Here is a 16,077-nt window from a genome sequence, read left to right on the forward strand (position 1 = left end):
TATATAATCGGTACAAGCAGCTTTTTAATACAGTCCACGGTTATGGTTTACCGATAATGACGAGAGCATGAAACACACAAAAATTCTATGACAATTCTGAAGATGTGGTGCAGCTGAAACTGGATAAGATGACCGGTGAGATATTGTGTGTATGTTTGTATGTTACAGCAGAGGGCAAACGGCCTGTTTAACTGTAACAAATCATAATATATGAGATAGTATAGATAGCAAGGATGTACACAAAGCACCTCAGGATAAAACAAAACAGTACTTTAAAATGAAATGCAAGACGCCAGTTCATAAGAACAAGGTTTCAAGGCTATGAAGCTTTAATGAAAGATGACTATTATTGTTTTATTTTATTTTTTTTATAGTACTATTCTTAATTTAGGTATTGTCTGTACTAAATACAGGTACAAGGGAAGGGTTTGATAGGGAAATTATACTTTATATTTTTATTTTAATCATTCAAACTGCCCACAGATTTAATTATTATTATACTATATTATTTTGTAACAAGAACTTTGGCAATTATTTTTTGGTGGGTGGGTGGTTGGGTGACTGATGATTCATGCAGGGATTCATGCAGTTCCGAGGTGGAAGAGTCAAACAGGTTATTTACTACAGCTATTATTCACTGGCGTCGCCTTAGGGCCTCGCATGCAGATGCTACAATTTATAGAACGGTCTCTGAACAGCTCACATGAAAGATATTGGTAGACATTCTCTGTGTAGCTGTTCAAAAAGAAGTCTCTTGTCTCTAATCAGTTACCACAGCATGTGCAACTCAGGCTGGTGACTGAAATACAACGTGTTAGATTTGCACAGGAAGAGCTCGAGGAACCCAGCTGCTCGTCGGAAACGAATGACTGGACGACACGAGATGTTACCTCACTCAAATTGAAACTCACGCATGAGTTAATAGGTTTATCTAAAGTATTTTTGTTTAATATTGTAAACAATATTGAGGTAAATATGGCACCATTACAGCTTGTTAATTTGGCTGTGTGTGTGTGCGCTTGTAATGAAAGCTCCTTAAGTCGTGATAATTATCGATTGCAGATTAGATAAACAAGATGATGGGGTGGTAACCAATAGACAGCTGTCAGTATGTATCGTGTTTTTACAGAGTTGGGAAACTAGAGCTAATAATTAGCCCGTAAAAGAGAATAAATTAGATTTAATAGATTTTTTTTAAAATTGGAGAGATTTTCTAAGACTTGTATTTGGTCTCTATATTTGCCATTAGTCTCATTCAACACTGGTTAAAGATATGAGCTCGCATACAGACAAGTGGGAGTGCTCAAGGGTGTAGTAAGAGAACAAAAGTAAAAAAAATAACCCCAGCTGGTGTGAGATCATGTGAAATGTATACGAGAGTGAGAGCAAATGGCGTACAAAAAAGCAGGAAGAAATGAATAATGTATAGCCACTTGACGGTAATTTTTCCTCATCTCATGTTTGCTTGTTAGCATATATATAAATACTCTCACTCACAGTCGCACCATTTCAATAATGCTGTTTTGTGTCAACTCAATTTTAGAAAAATCAATGTTTTGTAATAGCAAAAACATTATTGATTTTTTTTCCCCAAATTAAATGGTCCAACTTTTCTCAGGCAAATCAATGAATCAACTGAATTAACACGTTTCGAGGAAAAAAAAAAAAAAAATTCTATCTCTGGAGCATGCTTTGCGTGGGATTAGTTCGATCAATTACAACGATTTCTGGAGAGAAAGATGAGTAGAATAAATGTACTAGATATTAATAGAAACCTCTCACACCAGTGCTGTCTTATTTGGACCTAAAATGCACCAGGTAAACCACAATATTTTACAGAGTTAATGTTTTCTTCATCAAAACACATACCTGCACAAAGTTGTAATTAAATGTCAGCAAAAGTAAAAATGTAGCTAATGCTCAATGGTTATTTATTTATTTATTTATTTATTTATTTATTAGGGGCATTTCTTGTCTTGTGGTTTTCTCTCATTTTCAGCAAACTGCACTCACCTTTATTTATCCATTTTTTATTTGCATATAAGAGGAATAGGACAGAATGTTAATATACATTATCCGTGAATAAAACCGTATACATTGAGGAAAAAGACGAGGAAGAGAAAGAACAAAATGTTGGAGAGACCAAAATCAAAACACAAAACTAAAGAGATATAAGTGTCCAAGAATAGCTTTCAAATACTAAAATTGTGCCATGACAATGAAAGTGGGTATGATACTAAATGACTTAATTTATCCAAAGAGAAAGCTACGCCTAACTTTTTTTATGATTTAAGACTCAGTGAATTTCTAATATGTTTTATTTTATGTTGTTTTATTGCCAAATATTTTATGACTAAATATCTGCAAAACTAATGAAAACCTTATTAGTCTGACCTGTAGATTTAGCGCCAGGCACAAAACATTATTCTGCTAATACGATAAGCTAAGATACTGAATATGGTTATTATACAGCAATATCAACAACATGGTATTAACATTTTTTCAGAATCGTAGCTTGAACTGCCTCTGACCAGACAGTGAGTCCATTTTGTGTCTCCCATGGTACCTGCCTTAGTGTTGTCTTGTGTTCTGGAAGACTGGATGATGTTCAGGCTGCTTACCCTGAAGGCCAAACTTTCTCTTTTTGTCCCTGCTGCTGGGCAGCCTGAGTATATTGGCTGGAATTAGGCTGACAGAACAATCCTTAAAGATTTTTGCCAACTTTACAGTGGCGACATATATTAAATTGTCCTTTTCTTGCTTGTATGTTTTATATACAGTTGCTGCTGCCAAAAAATAATAAATAACGAGGATTTCTCGTTTAACTCGCAGTCATAAAGGGACCCTCGCATCCGCCCAATGTAACTCAGCGAGTGCAGAGACTGAACAGTCCATTCACAGATCAGTCAAAGTATTGCAAAGTTGCAGTTCACTTCCTGTTTTGTGGCGAATGGTCGAAATTTGCCAAAATTCCAGTTGTTGCTGTGGCCACGCCCTTTTGAATCTGCGAAACCTTTTGATAACTTTTCATCTTTGATATGTCTAGTACAAACTATAACATGCTCAGATGAGTTTGTTCCTTTATAAAGTGCTAAAATTGCCGAGATGGACGCCAAATCCAACATGGCCAACTTCCTGTTTAGTAAAAAAATAAAATTCTCAAAACATTCAGGGAGGCACTTTAGAGTGAGGGCAACAAACTAGGCAAGTTTCGCCAAAATTGAAGCAACTTTGAAAAATTCCGACTTTCAATTAGAGGCGCAATTGAGCAATAATGCCAACGCACAGGGCCAAGCACCACAGCTGACCTCCATGCGAAGTGTCCCCCCCCCCCCCCCCCCAAAAACAATTACCGCAAAGCCACGGAGCAACAATAATAATAATAATCTGAAGGGGAAAAACAAACCTGGTTGATATTGAAGTCGTGCTCTTCGCTGTGCCACTTGGCTTTGAGAATTTCACAGTAATGTTTAGCACTTGAAAAAGAAAAGACATGTTCCCTCTCCCGCCAGCGTTTTCTCTATAGGCCTGTTAGTGCACACTAATTAAATGCCAGAAATTAATTTGAGTGAAACGTAACGTATTGGGAAGGAGAATGCACTGGGGGGGACATCTACTCTTGCATTTTGCGACTCTGCTTGGTGATTACCAGCAGTAGTTTTGTCTTGCAGACAGGGGGATTTGCAAACAGCAGGAGAAAGGGGATACAAAGCCGCAAGAGCGAGAAGCCCATGGCTCTGGGCAGCCCTTCCTCATGACTCTCCTGGGAATTGACCACTCAGGCTTGGGTGGGCAAAGTGAGGTGAGTCAGAACTAATCCTGAACTAAAAGAGCCGCTCCTCTGTAGCGAGAGAGCATGATAGATGGGGGGGACAACTGCAATCTGGGTTTGAGAGACACAGCTTCATGGATTTGGTGTGCTCAGTTGTAAAAGTCAAGTTGAGGGGCACAGATAAAACTGCAGAAAGCCTGCTAGTGTGTGAATGGATTGAAAACAATTGCTTGTTTTCTAACGACATTTATTTGATTCGCTTCCCTGTTTGTTTGCGTTGTTTGGACTGTGTAGGAGTATAGACTTCAGCACCAACATGGGATTTGCTGGGCATGGGTGGGTGAGCTGGTCTCAGAGACTGGGCTGCCTGAATGAACTAATGTAGCATACTGTGCACCAAATTACACTTTGCACAGAATGGGAGTGAGCTCAGTCAGAATCAATTCAGAGTTAGACTTCTCTCCCTCTCCTCAATTACCGCCCTGTTCCAGAGTGTTGAGACTCTGTGAAGGTGACAGGACACACCTTGGGAGCACTGCCCAGCTGTGATAAAGCACTAACAAGTCAGCCGCATTATACATTTTGGGGAATGTATTCTCACCTGAATATATCCTTGGACATTTGAAAACAAAATTTTAAATAACAAGCTGAGGATCATTCGTCAGATAAGAAGCCTCATCAGACTGAGATGCGGTCCAACCGAGGGCCTTTCTGTGCGGTGTTTGCATGTTCTCCCTGTGTACGTGTGGGGTTTTTCCTACCACAGACACAGAGGTGTGAGTGTATGTCTCTGTATGTTGGCCCTACGATGGACTGGCGCCCTGTCCAGGGCCTCTGGCCCCCTGTCAGCTGGGATCGGCTCCAGTGGCCCTGCAACCCTCATGTGGAGGATAAAGCAGTAGACAATGAATGAATAAATAAATGAAGGACACCTCATTATATCCACATACATTAGAGTCCAAAACTAAGCTAAAATAGGACAAACAATGTTTCTCTATGACCTCGTTCAGACATTAGTATTCACCCTGAGTGAGCTGATAACATGCAGACAGTGCTAACTATGTGTCTGAATGCACCAAATGCAAACAACCACCAAAAACACATTTGGAGGTGATTTGACGCATTAGAGACCTCTCATTGGTAACCACTGCCACAATATTCTCACTGATCAACACATGATTTACTTTTTGGAAGATTAAAAATACAATCATTTGTTAAAATAAAAATCTTATTTCATGTTTTTCAGCTTCACTCTACCTGACACTGGTGTTGAAATACAGACACAGATGCACACACTGACAACAGACACACAATGTGCAGTCAGACTTGTTAACAATCATCATTTGGTTCCTTGCAAGCAGACCTGATGTCGGTGGGTATTTGAATAAGGTGGGTGAAGCCAGTTGAACAGTTGTCCACTTGTGATGGAATCCCTCAGGGCACATGCTAATACCATGTCTGAATGGGGCCTTTGATTGTGGGATGTGCGGATAAGCCACTGTTATGTAACGCGCTTATCATAACAACTTTGCTTTATGTCTACAAACCAGCCACGGTCTTAACAAAACCGATCAATGGAGTTTTGACATTGTACCGCGTGTTGGGTCTCATCGGTGCTTTTGTCAAATTTGCTTTAAATGAAAGCAACATATGGCGTATTATACTGATGGTGCCGTGTTTTTTTTTTATTCAGTGATGGTGATAGAAAGTGATACCTCTAAAGCCAGATGAATAGATGGCCATTATCAAGTGCAAGTAAAATGCAGGTGTGTGCATATTTTTGAAAGCCTCTAAAGCTTTCAGTCCATCTTCACTGTAGGCTGATGGGATAATCCAATAAGAGCTCTGGCACAACACTGTGAAAAGCTGAGGGGGAGTAAGGCATTGTGCCTGAGGGCCTCTGCATCTGTGTCTAATGAGGGAAGAGAAAGGCATATACAAGGTCTCTGTTTCACAGACAGCACAACAGGCAACTAGTTAACCCTCCACTTTCTGCTCAGCTACCATCTCTGCTCTCCTCCCTCACTCCACCTGTCTCCACAGTTTCAAGCTTACTCCTCCACTGAGGACAGACTTAGTCATCCAGACTGACTGTGCCTGCTTGTTCCTAATTTAGAGAGCTGCTGTGTGGAAGCTGCCCGTGCTCTTTGTCTGGAAGCTTATGATTGTCTCAGCAAGTCAGCTTCAATACCTAAAACTCAGTGCATGCTCCTGCAGTTGCTGACTGCTGCAGTCATATCCCTCATGCCAGTCAGTAAAGCTGTACACAGTGATGTGTATGAGACACAATCAAAAGCCTGTGACTTTAATTACACTCTGTCTGTCCTGAGTATCATAAGCAGCCAACCACTAATTACCTCAAGTACTGGTGCTCTTTGCTCCTGCTTATATGGCAGCATAAAAACCCCACAGATGAAAACGGACCAAGAGCTGGACCAGTGATGTGGGATTGCAGAGAGGGAGCTTTCAACCTCAATCCCAGGGCGTAAATTACGTAACAATATAGTAAAATATTCATGAGACACCATGGGGATGGAATCTTGCCTGCTCTGAAGTGCTGAGCAAACACTTTAGCCGCAGTCTCTCTAAAACTGTAAAGACGATAAGGAAAAGCTCAGAGTAAGGAGTTGACAATTGCAAACATGAATCCAATTACATTATAGTCAGAAAACAGGTTCTTGTCTCGCGAGGATTGCAAGCAGTATTGGTTCCAAAATTATGTTAATGGTGTTTTTATATATATATATATATATATATATATACATATATATATATGACGGCACACTGCGTCCAATTTGCATGCTTGTCGTGAAACAAATGTTAGAATTTGATAAGGCAACTCATACAGAAAATTGCAGTGAAAAAGGAACAACAAAGAATCACAACCATCCAGTAAACATGAAGCCAGAATGCAAAAAAAATGGTTCACACACTAATTAGGAAACGCCATATACAAAAAAAATTAACCTTGTCATCATCAGCTTAGCTTCAACCCAACAGCTCGGCTGAGAAAAATAAATGGGTTAAAATGTTGAAGGAAGCCGACCCTGATTTCTGTGGTTATTAGGGGGAAGTGGCAGGTAGTGAAAGCCTCCCTGCCACTCAAGGGAGTCCTGCTTATGGCTTTATGTGACTTTAATGATGGAGAAAATAACAAGAATCCTCTGAGCAATGCCATGTGAGAGCTCATCCTTTCCTTCGTCGGTATCCTTACAGCAAGTGCAGATGATTGGGTTTAATTGCAACAGAGTGGTTTGTGCTGGGACTGCTATTCCACAGTAGGAGATTTACGTACATTGCATTTATTCAAAGGCAAAGGCCACTGTGATCATAATTACATAATTACATGGTAAAAGCAAAAATCCCCATTGTTGTTGTTAGATGCCATGTGTATATTTCTGTGTGTCCTATCGATATTGAGTGAATTGTCTTTGAGTGTAACCTCTCTTCCTCAACCTGACTCATCTTTTGCTGCTGTAGTGAGTAATTACCTATATTTCCCACAATGCCTTTGGGCAACTGCCAGGGAATGAGCATAATTGTGTTCCTATAAGCCGCAAGATGTTAAAGCATTTCCACCTGAGCTGGGGAGGAAATTAAAACTTGGCCAACTAAGTGACCACCACACTATAACACTCCCCTAGTCTGCATTTTAATGGCGCTTGAGGCCTTAGATAAATTATGGGTACATTTTTCTGCTGTAGTTTTACATTGTCTGGCAACACTTTCACCCATTAAATAAAAAGTTTTTACCTGAAGTAAAAAGCAAATTGATTTTAACACAAAGGTAACAATCACGTGAAACAAAATAGCAGGGTCAAGCAATGCAATCAGGTGAAATAGCATATGATACGAGTAATGAAAACAGAAGATGGTGGAAATAGTCAATATTTATGTACAGTACAGTTTTGCCAGTCACCCATTCACTTCGGCATGGGTTTCTCAATCCTGGTCTTGGTGACTCACTGCCCTGCATGTTTTAAAAGATACCCTAACTCCAACACACCTGATTCAAATGAATGGGTTGTTATCAGGCTTCTGCAGCGCTTGCTGATGAGCTGATCAGGTATGTCGGAGCAGGGAAGCATCTATAACATGCAGGGCAGTGGGTCCCCAGGACCAGGATTGAGGGACACCCTCGTCTTGAGGAACTTTCCAGTTGGAGGACAACTCACTCTACAAGTGAGCCACTGCTGCCCAGTATTGAGCACACAGGGAACGTTTGAACATGTTCAAAGATTAAACCCTGAAATAATAGAAACAAGGGCTCAAACCAACCGAAGCCATGAGCGATATGAATCTGGTGCGCTACAGTAAATTGAAAGTCAAGTAGAGGGTTTAACTTATCCGTGTGCAATATTATCCTGTGACCTGCTGTGTTAATGCTATTAAAAGTATAAAAGCCTCTATTATTGTTTTCACCTGGGGCCTCTCCTGCTCCCATACAAATCATATTTACGCGGCTTCTTGTTTCTCCAAGTGTGTGATTCATGAGTAAGACTCTGCTCGTCAAGTACAAAAACAGAAGATAAATGGATTAAAGGCTTTCAAAGCTTCCCAGTTCTCTACTAAAGTTTATTTGAAATACCACAGTAATAAATTCCTAAAGAGCGATGCTTGGGAAAAAAACGTTGCCTCTTCCGTGATAAATTTTTGTTTGCAATAAGTTTTGTGTCTATTCTGTGAGGTGTTATTTGAATATGGTTTGGGAGATTATTGGCGGTGTTATCGGAAATTATGTTGAGCCTTATCAAAGTTAGATTGTAATAGTTTCACATGTAGATGGTGAAACAACGTTGTGTTTTCCAGGTTATGGCTTTATTTAATTACTTCCTACAAATTAAAACATCACCATGACCAAACCATTGGTTTACTTTTCAAATTGTATCATGTCAATAGTCCCACTTCTCACTGATAAAGATGGGATTATGTGTTTAATACATGCTATCCTTGGTGCATTTAATTGCACATGCTCCATTAATCATTCTTTGCCTTTCTCTCCTTTCATGTGATGCCACGGCAGAGGCAGTGACACGGGATTAGCTCATGGTTATTCTGGAGAAGTGCTGTGATAAGTAGAACATGCTCAATTGATGGTTGCTTTTAATCTCTCTCAATTTTTCAGTTTTTCATGCCAAGCAAAGATAGTAGATGGTAGGACTGTATCCAGTAAAGGCACGTCCAATGCTTGCATGACCAGCCAAAGACATTGACAAAGTCTCAAGTTGTGTATTGTTGCATCTGCTAGAGACATTTTTGTCAGTACCAGATATCAAAGTGTGTCAGCTATCTCTTGACACAAGTGGCATGTAAACAGGGTTTTTTTTTTTTTAGCTCTTCCTTTTGAAATAAAGTGTTCTTATTATGGAGGGAAGTGGCAGCTTACTTTAATATTTTTCTCAATTCCTCAGCAGGATTTTGGAGTTTCTGGAGGTTCTGTCATGGAGGTAGTTCAGACCCACAGATTCCTTTAAAGCCATTGTCCTATTAAAAGGATCTCTGCTTTGATCATCAAAGGCATAACAGAATCTGAGTTGCACTCTGCTCACACATCTCTTTGCCAGGTACTGCATGATATAGCCCAATGCCATTCATAGAAGAAACTAAGTTAGACTTCAACTGCGCCACAGGATTTGGTGCCTCACAATGTTTCTAGCAGGTTTGTTGGGTATAACATTTCAGATTGTGTGGCACTCAGTCCAAGTTTGATGTAATTAAGTCTATTTTAACCAGTACAAAGAAGAGACTCCTCATTTAAGGTGTCAAACATCTCACAGGAGTGTTGCAGTGTAGGCAAACTACTGCTAGCTTTTACATTTACACCATGAGACACCTCTTGTGTGAGCTTCATAACGAACCTCCTGTTAGTTGTAGTGAGGATAATAAGAATGCACATTCCCATGACTGGTCTGCAGGGCACCAGAAGAAATGTGGCATTTGTTCCGTTATGCCTCACATGGTGGAACAGTGGCTCGTATCGTTGCCTCACAGCAAAATGGTCATGGTTTGCATCCCAATTCGACCAAGGGTCTTTCTGTGTGGAGTTTATATGTTCGCTCAGGTACTACAGCCTCCTCACACAGTCCACAAGCATTCAGAATTGGGGATCAGGTTAATGGATTGTATTGTTTGTCTCTGTACACTGGCCCCGCTATTGATTGGAGACCTGTCCCTTACCCTGCCTATGTCAGCTGGGATTGACTCCGTCTCCCTCTGTGGTAAAGCTGTGGTAAAGTGGTAGATAATGGATGGGTGCCTTGATACTGATGCTATCTTTTTGTCGCACAATTCATCTAAAAAAGTAGCAGCAGTACTTATTCTGGTTGACTTGTGACATTTCACTTAGGCTTGTGATGTGATGCATTGTACTGTTTTCCCTCTGTTGCGCAGTCAACCCCAGACAAGTGAGACATTGTTGAATCAATGGCACAGTAGGTGATTGGGGCCTCGTCGTCAAGGGTCATTTTATAAGATTAAGCCAATGTGAACAGAGAAAAGGCCACGTATTGTATTCTTCATGACTTGGAAGATCCAACCATATTGTAATATTTTCTGTCTCTAAAAGAAAAATGGGTTAGTAACAGGAAAAGTGGAAAAGTAAAGTCCATATCTACTTTGTGCCTGGCATTCATGTTGTTCAAGAGATGTGTGTTGTTTGATTGGCTTGTCTATGTCTCTTAGTCTCCTACATCGTATTCTTCTCAAAGGTACAGAAAGAATCATGAGAAACCAACAGCTTTCAGCCTAAAAATATGTTAATTATCTTTTTGAAACGTGTCAATCTGCATTTCACTTGCTGTGATACCTATTAAATCACAATACTTATGTAATTGGAAAACCAACTTGGCTTCCAACAATAATACTGCACTAATACATTCGTAGGTGAAATATGGAGCACCCCAGGCCTCTGTTCCTGGCTCTCTGATTTGTGTTTTAACTGAGCCTTCATGGTCACATGAAATGCACGTATATAATTACCTAAATTCACATTGAGTCCCACTACTGATCCTCAGCTGTATCTTTAAGAAAAAAACCAATTACCCTTCAGCCTTTATCAAATTATAGACCTTGCTCGTCTGAAAAAAAGTGGATGGAAAAATCCAGACATTCATTTGAACAAGTAACATACAAAACCCTAAATGTATATACCCCTTGAAAGCACTCTGATCTCGTTACCTTATTAAACCTTATAGTCCACCCCGAGCTCTTCACTCAGGATACAAGGCTTTTGTCGTCAGAGTGAAAAGAAGTCAACAGCCTGCAGAGCCTTTTCCCTCTCATGAACCGTTCGTCTGAAACAACCTCCCCGTCAACATCAGGCTGTTTGACTTCCTTCCGGGGTTTTAATTGAAATATATAACTCATATTTATTATTTCACTTTAATTAATCGGCTTACTCTTTGATTACCCTTTTGATTTACAAGTACATGCTCTCTATCCCTCAATTACTCCGTCTTCTTCACCCAGTTGTCTCCTTTTACTCATGCTCATTGCACTGGATGATCAGACATCCTAGGGCTTTGGGGATGTGGCAAATTTGAATAAAGCAGTTAAACCGAACATACAGCATACTGTTCTTTTGCACAATTCATGCACATCATTTTGATGTATTGAACTTTAGTTTTATTGCAATTGCAAAGGAAAATATATACATTAATATAATACAATTCGTAGTATAATTATGGTTTTCCATTAGCTAGAGCCATCCTATAGTATCTCCATATCATAAAAATGATAATGATGAGTCCTGCATCTGTATATGTTTAATGCTAGGTTTAAACTATACAGTGTGTATAACCACAGCCTATTATACTGCATGTACTCTGGCATAAATATTGTGACAGTACAAAGTAAAAGACAAGCTCTTTTGACTCAGTCTGGTTTGACAGCACCGAGCAGGTATTACTAGTCCTGTCATATGTCTTGATCTCATTTATACCTTTGCAGTGAGCTCAGTGGTGCCAGGCATAGTTTCTCTGAATTAATTAGAAGAAGGAAAAACTGTAAAGACTCCTCGCAAATTAATGTCATTAGTGAGAAGAGTTATGGTGTAATGATTGGTTCCCACGTCTCTGGACAAGCGAAAATGTGACGGAAAATGATGTGATGTAAGAAAAGGAAGAAAAGGTTCTCAATGAGAACATGAACAGAAAACGCTGAACAAAAGTGTGCTATACATGTGATTTATGCATGGGTCAATCACTGGATTGAAGGTATTAAAAATACATTGTACCAAAACCACTAAAATGTTCTGTCATACCACGCTGTTTTTAATGACTCGTCCAAAACAGACTGCAGGAATCATTCAGTTTGTGTGCGCTGCAGAGTTACACAACTTCTTCCCCTTCACTGTGTTAGTGTGATCAGTCTCTCAGCTGTGTTATCATACAGTTATCATACATCAGAATCTCTTACCACCCCATGCCCAATGTGAATGTGTTTCGGGGTGACATTGGCTTGATTTAAGATCAAAGGCCTTTGCACATTGGATGCGTTTTCTTTTTTTCCTTGCAAATGATTCGCTCGTCCAATCAACACAGCTTTCACACTGAGATTTCTTTTCCTCCGAATTCACAGCCAATCAATCACAACGAGTCTTGTCGATGACGTACAGTGGATCGCTTGATTGTGTCTGTTTCCCAAAACACAGTCAAGTGTGTGTGGAGCCTGCTCTTGTCACAGACAGACCATGATGCAATTTTTTTTTCCCCCTCGTCCCCATAATTTGACGTGCCAGGGAGGAAGTGTCACTATTCCCCCCAGCGTCCGGTGTGCAAAGACCTTAAGATTCAAACTTTTTGTTTTGTTCATATGAAGTGATGTACAGTACAAAATGACAGTGTGTTGCAGGGTAGTTGGGTAACAGAGACACAGTAAGTGCTGTAGCAGAAACTGACCTTGAAGAGACGCAAAATGTTGGCTACCATGATTGACACAGAGCTGGCAGATGCACCAATCACTCCCACCACTCTCTCAGGCTTAGTGATGATGGGCGGCCCTCCGCTGAGACACTTGACATCAGTCGAGTCTTTCTCAATCAGCGCCTGAACAAAAGTCAGCGACTGTTCCAGCGCATGGGTGTCCCGGGAACAGGTGTCCAGGATACGTGCCCCCAGAGTGATATTAGGCAGCAGCTCATTGTCATTATTGATTCTATCCAGAGCAAATAACATGGCCTCTAGCCTATGGATCCCTTTCTCCTTCTTCAGCTCCCCACAGGCTTTGCCATCATTCCCTCTCGCATGCACTGGGAACAGTCCACCCAGAGATATGTCCCCATCAATGCGTATTGAATTGATGTGTGTGTGGCCCGGCATTTTCGGTTTGGCTGCCAAGGCGATCAGGAAATAACAAGCCAGCAGCAATACTCTGGAGCAAACCCCTCTACAGCAGCCAATCCACACTCTCTCAATGCCTCCTCGCAGAGTCATAATGAAAGGCTAAATCAGCATCCAAATACAAATTTAAGCCCTTTGAAAATGAAAGAGGTGTGCGTGCGCATAAAGGGCATGCATATGCAAATGTCCTGAAGGTTAGTTGTGTTATTCTTCAGAGCACAGTCCTCTTCAGAAGTCACCTCTCATGGTTTCTAGCTTCGACACAAACTGGGTAATACTAATTATGCTGCCTTGCTCTCTTAATCTCTTACCCTTTCTTCTTTTACCCTTTGTGTTTTGTGTCTCTTGCTGCACCTTACAGTGGAGGCTACATGCAGTAAGTCAACAAAGCAGGGGGAGCCGAGACTGAGTCCACAGAATTCTCAAAACAGGTCTCCTCTTCTCCAGAATCACTTGGGTGCATATGGTTCTCCTTCAAGCAGGCAGAATGTGAAGAGAAGAGGCAGTGGGCTTCACCGCAGGATCCTGAAAAGAGAGAGGAGAGGTTTTCTGAAACACTGAATAAACAACAGAAAGAGCAACTTCCAGTGGACATAGAAGATGATACGTGTTTGTTTCCTGTCGCAGCTCCTACGAACTCCCGCTTATGTCGGCGAGTGGGATATAAACAGCAATGTCGTGCTCTCTTGACATCATGTTTCCAACTGCACACCACGTTTGCACCGGACGGTCAGAGTTGCCGTCCACTTTCAGAACTCTTTCATTCAATGTGAAATAATAACTTGACCCGAGCCCTCGACGTAGGAAATCTGTTCTGTGTTGCACCCCTGCCTCAAATGCTTTCAGAGCACTGCAATGAATTATTTCTATGTGCCTTGAGCATAACTGATTCGCTGCTGCTTGGCACTGTTCCATATGCTCCAGAGCTACACACTGTTCTGCACATGTAAATCCTCTCAAGTGTTTCACCAAAAAAATGTATGAAACACAAAGGTGCTAAATTAGGAGCACAGGATTCAGATAATAATAGAAATAATATTCATCCAGCATCTCCAACCCCTCATATTCTCTCTACCCTATGCGACTACACTGGTACTGTGTGTGCATACATTAAAGCAGTACTTCTAGTGGGGCGGGCCCCCCTGGGGGCGGTGGGTGGGGGCAAACCTCAGTTTGCCCTCAGTCGAGAAATATCTTCTTTTTTTGTCACCAGTGACACTTGGTCCGAGGCTTGAAACTGCAACGGTTTTTAGACTCACTCGTAGGGGGGGCGGGACCGCATTCTCAGAATGTAAACAGTGTCCGCCATCTTTGCCAACAGTTACGCTAACAGGACCAAGTTTCACTGGTGGGCACGTAACAAAGAAAAGAATGAAGATATTTCTCGACTCAGGGGAAACTGAGGTTGGGAAGCACAACTTTTCAAAAATACTACCCCTATTCTAGTGATACAAAGCTAAATACAAATTGGTGAAGTATTCCTTTAACTAGTTATGGCTAAGGTTAGGGATAATGCTTTGTTCAGGATGTCCAAACGGATGGAAGTCACTGCAGACGAGTAGCTACACAAACCAGCAATAACCTGGCTTCATCCACAAAGCCAGACTAATAAAGGGGTGGATGATATGGCCACTGGGGGAGAGGCCTGCAGTGCTGACTTCCTGCTCTCTCATTCACTGTCAGTCATCACACATACAGTATCTGTCAGGCTTTATTCATGCTGCTTTTGTATGCTCACATATAGACTCCTGCTGTGTTGTTACAGAGGACACAAAGGGCAACAACTCACTAACCGCTGTCAGACACCAATACTGTGCAGCAGTGGTCTGCAGTTATTTTAATGCAGATGGAGATGTATTGGCTGCCAGTGATGGCTCTTTTTCTTCATCTTGCTTGGGGAAACTATCTCAGCAACACATCGAGAGATTTGCCACAACTCGTGAATTATGGAGCGCTTTGCCATCCCCTAGTCACGTGGCGTCTTTATTTTTGTTTACTTTGGATATCAAATCAAATGATAAAGATGCCCCGCTCTAACGCTGCACACAGTGCCATGGTTCCCGTCCTGCTGGGAACCGAAAAGGAGGATATTTATATCATCCTCCACAGATCATCCATTTAAAACACAACATCTATAATGGAGGAAGGCCTTCCAGTCACTGCGAAACATTTAGTTTGAGGGGAAAGCCAAGAAGACAAGGTAGAAGATAGGGTGGTCTATTGTAATAGAGCTGCAAATGGATAGAAAAGCAAACTGCCAGACTTGCTCAAACGTGAGCCCCAGTATGTGAGTGTGTTGGAGTGACACCTGCTATTTAAGTAAAAGGCAACATACAAAGGGAAATGGACCATAATACTTATTCACAGTGCTCTACTTTAAAAAGATAAACATCATTTTACTCTGTTTACATTACTTTTTGCAGGCACTAATACCCAGAAATTATTATTTCAACCCCTGAACAAAGCAAAAACATACAGTAAACACGTTGAGTGTCGGAAAATCCTCTGGAAACTGAGTTACGTTTTAACCAAGACATCTCAAAAATAAAGACTTCCCTGACTCTTTTATAGAAGGGGTTGGACAGCAGTGCCCCTTTATTGTCATTCCTGTGAAACACTGTATACTCATTGGCAGCTTTGCCAGATGTTTAGTCATAAGGCCCAGATGGGCAGAGCAGATAAACATCAGCTGTCTGCAGAGAGTGGGAGTTGGGGGAAACGGCAGAATCCTCACAGCAGCCGTTCCCCCCTCACTGCGATGAGGAGGAACTCCAGCTTCCTCTGCACTCAACCAAATTCCTCTGCTGCTGGTGCACGCACTGCCACACTGGTGGCTGCACGCCAGGACAAAAGTTTTACTTCAGCAAACGGTTTTACTAGTGTGACATTACTCATTTGTAATGAATACATTTTAGATACAATATTTGCTTCAGTTTGTCGAGAATTTAACAAAGCAACCTTTTCCAG

The 16,077-nt window shown here is 41.1% G+C and overlaps 1 protein-coding gene across 2 annotated transcripts in view; it reads right to left on the reverse strand.

The window, feature by feature from the left end:
- The window catches only part of LOC131468322 (metabotropic glutamate receptor 4-like), a 127,731-nt gene extending 114,528 nt beyond the window's left edge, over nt 1-13,203 (reverse strand). For both annotated transcript variants that reach the window (XM_058642413.1, XM_058642414.1), the window contains exon 1: nt 12,670-13,203. In XM_058642413.1, coding sequence (XP_058498396.1) covers nt 12,670-13,203 — 534 coding nt within the window. The remainder of the gene's footprint in view (nt 1-12,669) is intronic.
- Nucleotides 13,204-16,077: the final 2,874 nt, after the last annotated feature.

The sequence above is a fragment of the Solea solea genome, chromosome 11 (genome assembly GCF_958295425.1).
Source record: "Solea solea chromosome 11, fSolSol10.1, whole genome shotgun sequence".
NCBI classification, from domain to species: Eukaryota; Metazoa; Chordata; class Actinopteri; order Pleuronectiformes; family Soleidae; genus Solea; species Solea solea.